Here is an 8,313-nt window from a genome sequence, read left to right on the forward strand (position 1 = left end):
ATTATCCAATCAGTAAGTTTTCCCTGAAATTCTTGTGTTTGTCACAAGTGACATTAGTTGGACAAGGACTGTGAATTCCAAAACACCATCTTTCACCAAAAAAGGCACTTACGTAAAGTCTATGTCCAGTTTCACAGCAACTACGGCAGCTACATGAGTGGTTCTGATCTAGCTGCTAAAAAAACCTGGAGATAGTATTTTGATCAAGTGAGTGAAAGGGAAAGCTGTGGGGCTGGGTTTAGTTTATGTACTCCCTTGCTAAACTGGCACCACCACTGATTTAGATTAGATCAGATTATGTGTGTTTTTCTGTCCTGCGCATTTCCACTTGAAAGAAAAGCAGCAGAACTCCAATTAACATAAGAGCCAAGTGATACCTTATGCAGGAGATCTCTGGATTTGTATCCTGGCCACCGCTGCCTTTTGCAGAATACGTAGCAGTTGGAGAGGGTGGGTTTGGGCCAGCAAAATGGCATGGTGGGGAAAGGGTTGACCACCATCAACGACATTCCATACAAAAATGCAAAGGGTTGGATCTTGATTAAGTTGGTTCAATGTAGGTTCTGTTGAAATTGATGAACAGGGAGGGAAGGACCACAGCTCAGTGGTAGCACATCAACTCACACCATATGTCCATCAAGCTCAATACTGCCTACACTGATCTGCAGTGGGTTTCCAGGGTTTCAGACAAGGAGTCTCTCCCATCTCTACCTGGAGATGCTGGGGATTGAATCTGGGACCTTCTGCATGCAAAGCAGATGCTCTGCCACTGAGCTATGGCCCTTCCTCCAAAGAATTGTAGCCTCAATCTGGATCCAGCCCAGTATCCTAGGACCTAGTATACTGCAAACTGCCCTTTGATCCTTGGATTAAAGACGGTACATTGAATGAATGAATGAATGAATGAATGAATGAATGAATGAAAAATCCAACCACAGACCTCCCATGTAAGGTGTAGTTTGAGTTTAGATTTATTAGTGCACTGCTGCTTTTTGCTGAAGCGATTATAACCTCAACTCCTGTAAAACAGGATAGAGACTTTACAGTGTGACAAGAGATCCAATCTCAGTCATAGAAACAGAGTCGTAGAGTTGGAAGGAGCCACACATTGGAATGAACCCCTGCAATGCAGGAATCTTTCATCCAATGTGGGGCTCAAACCCACAAACTTTAAGATTAAGAGTCTCATGCTCTACCGATTGAGCTATTCCAGTCCTCCTAAGACAATAAAAACCTCCTTATTCCATTTTTACAAACCAACAAGGAGATATGCAAAGATTATCATGGATTGGACGTGCAATATCATATGTATTTTGCTCTGATAATGTTTATTTTCATGAAACCAAGAAGCACCTAAAATGTCATATGGAATTGTATGGAGAAAAAAATATGATTGCAAGTTACTCCTCCTGAGAGAACCATTCTGATCTGATGCTTGGCTGTTGTAAACCGGAAACCTGTACAATGCTTTCAGATTTCATATCCAGAAACAAAATGCTTAAATTTGTTACATGCCAAATAAAACAGGTTGGATAAAAATACTGAGTACACTAATGTGTGATTTCCTGCTGATTAGCGTGTATGAACTGCTAACTGTTTTGTGAGTAGACCCCTGGCTGCCTAAAGTGACTACACACACATCTGCATTGCTCTACTATCTTGCTCTCCCAAAATAGCTGAGAAACAAGGTGACCTTTCCATTCTGCCCAGTGAAGGTTTGGATGCAATTCAATGACTTATACCTTCTTCTAGCAACATCAACACAAATTATTACTTTATCCATTTTGAAATTATTGCTCGCAGGAAGATTGCACTCACTGATTGACCTTGGGCTGTTTTCTCTCTTTCCATCTCTCCCTCCTCCAACCTTCCTCACAGGATAGCTCCAAGTATGCTGTAGCTCTGTGGTAAACCATAGTTCAGTGAAGGCCCGTGTCTCTGTAGACCATAGCTCAGTGAAGGGTCATGCCTTTGCACATAGGTCTCAGATACAACCCCTGGCATCTCCAGGTAGGACTGCAAGAGACCCTCTGTGAAATCCCAGGGAGCTGCTGCCAGTCAATGTAGCCAATACTGAACTAGATAAACCCACGGTCTGATTCAGTATAAGACAGCATCCTTTGCCTCTATGCCCACCACCATGTACACTCCTCAAAAGACAGGATACAAATGTGGGAGTCCGACAAACGTGGATGAAGTTGTGTGTTTTTTTAAAACTGATTCTGGAAGATATAAGACAAGTGGGCATTTTCTAAGAGATAAATTTTTGTGATAAAGCAAAATCTACCAGACCCTTGGATTCAACTGTTAACTTCAATACATAATGCACACATTATTTTACACCCTTTATCTAATTGGCAAATACGGCATATGATGTTCTGATCAGGGGTGGTTTGTTGAGGACCAGGGGGTGGGGAAGTACAGATGTTGTTGAAGTACAGCTGCCATCATCCCTGACCACTGGGCATGCTGGCTGAGGCTGATGGGTCCTGGAGTCCCAACAACTTTTGCAGGATCACAGATTCCCCATCTCTGTGTTTGGATAATATGAGGTTTGCTTGGTGCAACAGAGACTCATGTCACATTAGATGCGGTGACTTAGCTCAAGAGCTCATTGACTTTTGAGAGGCTCCTGGTTCAATCCTTTCTACATGGACCAACAGGCAATCTTTCAAACAACCACAAGCTACCTTAAAATCAAGCAAATGCAACCTCTTCAATGTGCTCAGAACCATTTCAAAAATATTTAATTCCTCATTTCAAAATCTTGAAATAGACACCAAAGGAATTGGTATAAATGAGTAAATAACTCCAGTATAGCTATATTTGTAATCATCATTATGTGCCGTAAGGTCATTTGCACGCATTAAACAGTGATATTGTAAGCCATATGTGACTTCCTAGGTAAGTGTGCATAAGGTTGCGGACTAACTGGTGTAGTCACTTCAGGATTCACTTTAGAGAATGTTGTCTGATTCAATGTAATACTGTAACACAGTCCCTCCAGAAACAAAACCACAAGTTTCTAGCCCTCAAACATTTTGCATAGCCCATTTCTTCCCAAATGTTTGTATTAATCATTTGTGGTCAAAAATGGGAGGGGGAAAGTGTCAATGAACTGTTGAAAATCCTGGATCTACAGTGACTGCAATAGCATTGGCATGCTTTCTCCAGTAAAGAGAAATGGACATTTTCACGGATAATTGAAAAGTGCATCTAATACAGGCAACTGGATATATTTCCTGCTTATGCTCCCCACCCACCAAGTGCTACCACACATATGAATATACATAAGGCTTGCAATCCTTCGTGTTAAATCAGGTAGCTTAAATCCTATTGTCTTCAAATGCACAGGTCTCCAGTCGTGGCAATTAGACATATACTGAGTAAACAGGTGCAGGACTATCAAACTGAGTAAATCAATAACTGTACAGGTGCAGAATGCTCAAGGTGCAGTGCTATAAATCTTGGCTGTGCATCAGACAGTTTCTGATAAACCCTTCCTTTCCAGTAAAGGCCAAACACCACATCCATCCCACTATTGCCTCTGAACATAGCCTTTCCAAGAAGCACGTGCAAGGTTTTCTAAATCTGCTTCACTAGAGAAAACAAGGACATAAAAGAAATATGTGCTTAAATCACATGCAATGGTGCCTCTGTGACATATCACATTCAGTTCTTTTAAAAACTAGTCTCTGCCACAAGAGAAATGGATATTGCAAAGAAACCCACACAAGCATTTAGGGTATGCTTTTCTTCTTTTTTTAAAAGTCAATTCAGAGATAATTAGACACCTCCTCACATTCTTCATTGAGCATAATGCTTTGCTTATTTTGGTCCAAGTGCTGCTGGTTTTGACTTTGCCAAAGATACCCCAGTGCCTGTCTCATCCTTTGGCCAAAAGCCCTCGACCGGGTCACCAGGTCCTCGCTAGCCATCAGGTACAAGAGAGGATTCACAGCACTGTTGAGGCTGGCCAAGCCTCGTGTCACTTGATATGAGATGTAGATGTTCCTCAAGGTCTGAGTGCAGGACCCCTGGAGCTGCCATCTCCGCGACAGCAAGTTGAGGTTCCTGAAGATGTGGTAGGGGAGGAAGCAGACGGAGAAGAGCACTGTCACCAGCACCACCAGTTTGATGCTCTTGCGCTTGAGGATGGGGTCCACATTTCGGTTCCTCTGCAGGACCAGGACCACGTGGCAGTAGCATCCCATGATGATGAGGAAAGGGATGACGAAGCCAGTCACCGTGATGGCCAGGATGTACGGCATGTAGGTCCCTAGGTTCTCGTGCTCCGTCGTGTCGTGGCACCTGACGCCCGCACGGTCCGTCTTGCTAAAGATGAAGTCGGGAGAGAGCTGGATGAGGACCCAGGCCCAGACCACGACGCTGAGCGAGACAGTAGGCCCGAGGGTCTGGCACCTGCCCAGCATCCTCAGCGGGTACACGATGCCCAGGTAGCGATGCACACTGATGCAGGTCAGGAAGCCGATGCTGGCGTAAAGGTTCAGGTGGAACAGCAGCCGAGTCAGCCGGCACCAACCTTGGCCAAAGAGCCACACGCGACCCAGGAGGTAGTAGGAGACCAGGAAAGGGAGTGTGACCACGTACAGCAAGTCCGCCACCCCTAAGTTGCACACCAGGACGCTGAGGGCGCTCCAGCTGCCCTTCCGAGAGCTGGCGCACAGGTTCCACAAGCCCAGCCCGTTGCCTACAACCCCCAGCAGAGAGACCACCAGGTAAATCGTCGGCAGGAACCACTGGGTGAAATCCGTGTTCACAGGGCACAGGAGCTCAATGTTGAGTGGGGTGGTGCCAACTGTGGTGTTGGCCAGGCTGTCTATTTCTCCTTCCATGAGGTCCATGACAAAGCTGCAGCTGGGGTAGAGGAGGAGGAACAGTCAACCAGGGAGAGGAACTACAGAAGGGGATCCTGCCAGGACTAAATCAGGGAAAGGAGCAGGGGAGGCAGAGGAGATGTCTATGCAGGAGGGAATCTATGAGTTCCCAAGGGAAGGCTTAGGAAAGGAGGCAGCATTGGTGGGCAGCAGAGGCACCAGGAGAGCTTTGCAGCCTTGGCTCAGAAGGGAGGTCTGGGAATCAAGAGCCGGGGTGGGCAATGGGCACAGAAGGGAGCTAAGAACTAAAGGAGGAAGCAGAAGGTGTCCTAGCTAGGACAGGGTGATGAAGATGTGGAAACTCGAGGGAGGGAAGCGGAATGGACGCGCTGCAGAGAAAGAAAAGGTGCACGGTTTTCGCCTCGACGGGGCGGTTGCGGAGGAAGGGGAAAGCGCGCAGGAGGACAGACAGGTCTCACTTTGCCGCTGGTTTGCTTTGCGTTGCGTCCGATCTCCGCCCTCTCCGACTCCAGATCCGACTCGTGGCCCCGGGTCGCGATGGAAAGCCGTTGCCTTCCGACGTGCTGCTCGCGGTTGAGGCGTCGGCGGGGCCGCGTCCGCGCAGCGTCGCGAGGGGAGCCTGTCAGATGCGCGCTGCTCCCGGAGCGCAGCGGAATCTGCAGAGCGGAGAGGAGGTGAGACGGGACGGGACGAGAGGAGAGTAGGGGGCGGAGATGCAGGAGGGATCCGGGAGGAGCCCGAAAGTGAAAGTCGAAGCAGAGGTTGTTTGGGAGAGGGGAAGACGGGCAGGGAGGGGGGCGCCTCGGGGGAGGGAAAGCAGGGGGCGTGGGACGGCCACTCTTCCCCTGCCCTCGGTTTGAACCTCGCCTTTGCACGACTACCTAGATTTCATTGGCTTTGCTGCTGGTCCTCACCACGCGCTCCTGCTTTTATTTGTCCTGCGTTCGCGCAGGTTCTCCAAATCCCTCCAGGGAAACCGTTGTGCAGGATCCAAGCACTGTAGGTGAAGTGAAGGACTTGGGCTTCATGGATGATGGTTGTAGCCATAACTTACCACGATTTCCCCATCTCACCACTTTATTACCTGTGAGTAGTGATTGTAAGCCACTTTAAAGTATTTTATGGTGTGTAGAATTGATGTTTTTGAATTATGGTGCTGGAGGAGACTCTTGAGAGTCCCATGGACTGCAAGAAGATCAAACCTCTCCATTCTGAAGGAAATCAGCCCTGAGTGCTCCCTGGAAGGACAGATCGTGAAGCTGAGGCTCCAATACTTTGGCCATGAGAAGAGAAGAATCCTTGGAAAAGACCCTGATGTTGGGGAAGATTGAGGGCACAAGGAGAAGGGGACGACAGAGGATGAGATGGTTGGACAGTGTTCTCGAAGCTACAAACATGAGTTTGACCAAACTGCGGGAGGCAGTGCAAGACAGGAGTGCCTGGCGTGCTATGGTCCATGGGGTCACGAAGAGTCGGACACAACTAAACGACTAAACAAGTGATGAATAAATGCAAATAATAGTCGCATGTAACACCTGGTTGTCCTACATGTGTCGTCTGCGATAAATACAAATCCTAAGAAGCCGGGGACTGGCTTCGCAATATGCTTGAATACAGCTTACATGCGCATAACATCATTGCACATGATGACGTATACACATGGGACATAAATTGTGTCGTTTTGTTGCTTCGGTTTAATTATTTACTTGTGTGTTATCTTGTATTTTATTCTGTGAACTGCCCTGAGATCTTTTGATGAAGGAGCAGTATATAAATTTAATAAATAAAACAATCATAATAAATATTCCCACTTAACTGTTTCCATTGCTTTTTTTTTCTTAAAAAAATGTTTAGGGGTACTCTCATTTTGACTCAAGAAAATTACCATTTTATAGTTCAAACCAGGGGGGGGGAGGTACAGATTCACAAAATGTTTAGGGGTGTGCGTCCCCCTGCATCCCCCCAGAAAAAAGCACTGACTCACACACGCTCTCTCTCTCTGTGTGTGTGTGTGTCTTTCTTTCTTTGTATGTATTTTTTATCCCACTTTTCAAACAATTGCCTCACTAAGTAGGTCACATGAATTAGAATAAAAAAGTTGAAGACTTGGAAGGGATCCCCAAGGATCATTAAGTCCAACCCCACTGTGATGCATGAATCACAGCTAATGGATCCCTGGCCATCCCTGAGCGAGTGAGTTCTATAGCTGAACGATACCCTATACCCTTCAGGTATTTGAAGATGGCTATCATATCACCTCTCAGTCTTCTTTTCTCCGGTTAAACATACCCAACTCCCTGATGCCCCACCTTGTCTCAAAAGGGAGAGACAAAGAGTGAAGTTTACAAACTAAAATGTCAGAATGAGGAAACGGGCTAAGACACCTTTCCTGAGTCTACAGTTGATGTTAGCTAAACACTGTGATACTTGCCAAGCCAAGTGAAGGGGAGAGGAAGCTCTGCTGAACAGTGACGGCAGGGAAGGGGCACAGCACACAGTGGCTGCATACACACACAAAAAAGTCAGCCCATGGCTTTCCCCGGAGCAAGGTTTCCCAAACTTGGGTCTCCAGCTGTTTTTCTGGACTACAATTCCCAACATCCCTGACCACTGATCCTGCTAGCTAGGGTTGATGGGAGTTGTAGTCCAAACAGCTGGAGACCCAAGTTTGGGAAACCCTCCCCCAGAGACTCCTTGGAACTGTAGCAAAATAGTACTGGTCATTTGTAGAAAGCCCCACTTGTCCAGTTCTGATTCCCAAGCATTATCCATCTAGGAATGTGGGAGGCTGCCTTGCACTGAATCACCCATTGGTTCATGGGTAGGCAAACTAAGGCCCGGTGGCTGGATCCGGCCCAATCGCCTTCTAAACCCGGCCTGCAGACAGTCCAGGAATCAGCGTGTTTTTACATGAGTAGAATGTGTCCTTTTATTTAAAACTAGCTGGCCCTGCCACGCGTTGCTGTGGGTTATTTGTGTGATTTCCCCTACCCTGTGCCGATCCCCGGCTTATCCCTGTGATTCCCCCTCATCCCTGTGAATCCCCCAACTCTGTCCTGATCCATGACCTATTATGCCCCCTCTTCCCCCACCCCAGCTTATCCCTGTGATTTTCCCCTCTCCTCCCCCTAACCCCCCCACTTACCCCTGTGATTTCCCTCCTCTACTCCGTCCAACCCCCCCCCCCAGGTTAGCCCTGTGACCCGTTCATTTTGCACACAATCATTCCCCCAATGTGTGTGTTCTGTAAAATTTTGCCCTGTCCCAATCCTGACTCCCCTACCCACGTGTGTTATATGAAATAACTTTTATTCTATCCAAAGGCACGACCCTGTAAAAGGCCCATATTCAGTTGATTCTACGCTGCGGCCTATTCGCCCCGCCCCCCAGGCAGGCCCCTAAATCCAATCAGCCTAGTGGAGGTAGGCAAAGCCAAGGCGAGATACTGTGGAGA

General features: G+C 47.3%; 1 protein-coding gene across 1 annotated transcript; it reads right to left on the reverse strand.

Annotated features, from left to right (window-relative positions):
- Positions 1-429: 429 nt before the first annotated feature.
- LOC118089075 (P2Y purinoceptor 1-like) lies at positions 430-5,557 on the reverse strand. The gene is made up of 2 exons (XM_035123470.2): positions 5,318-5,557; positions 430-4,878 (listed from the first exon to the last, which is right to left on the reverse strand). The coding sequence occupies exon 2, from the start codon at positions 4,863-4,865 to the stop codon at positions 3,777-3,779; it is 1,089 nt and encodes a 362-aa protein (XP_034979361.1). The 5' UTR covers positions 4,866-4,878; positions 5,318-5,557; the 3' UTR covers positions 430-3,776.
- Between the last annotated feature and the right edge of the window lie 2,756 nt (positions 5,558-8,313).

Source organism: Zootoca vivipara, chromosome 7 (genome assembly GCF_963506605.1).
Source record: "Zootoca vivipara chromosome 7, rZooViv1.1, whole genome shotgun sequence".
Classification (NCBI taxonomy): Eukaryota; Metazoa; Chordata; class Lepidosauria; order Squamata; family Lacertidae; genus Zootoca; species Zootoca vivipara.

Excerpts from the sequence above, each read along its gene's own strand:
- LOC118089075 (XM_035123470.2), bottom strand. The coding sequence starts at position 4,865 with ATGGACCTCATGGAAGGAGAAATAGACAGCCTGGCCAACACCACAGTT.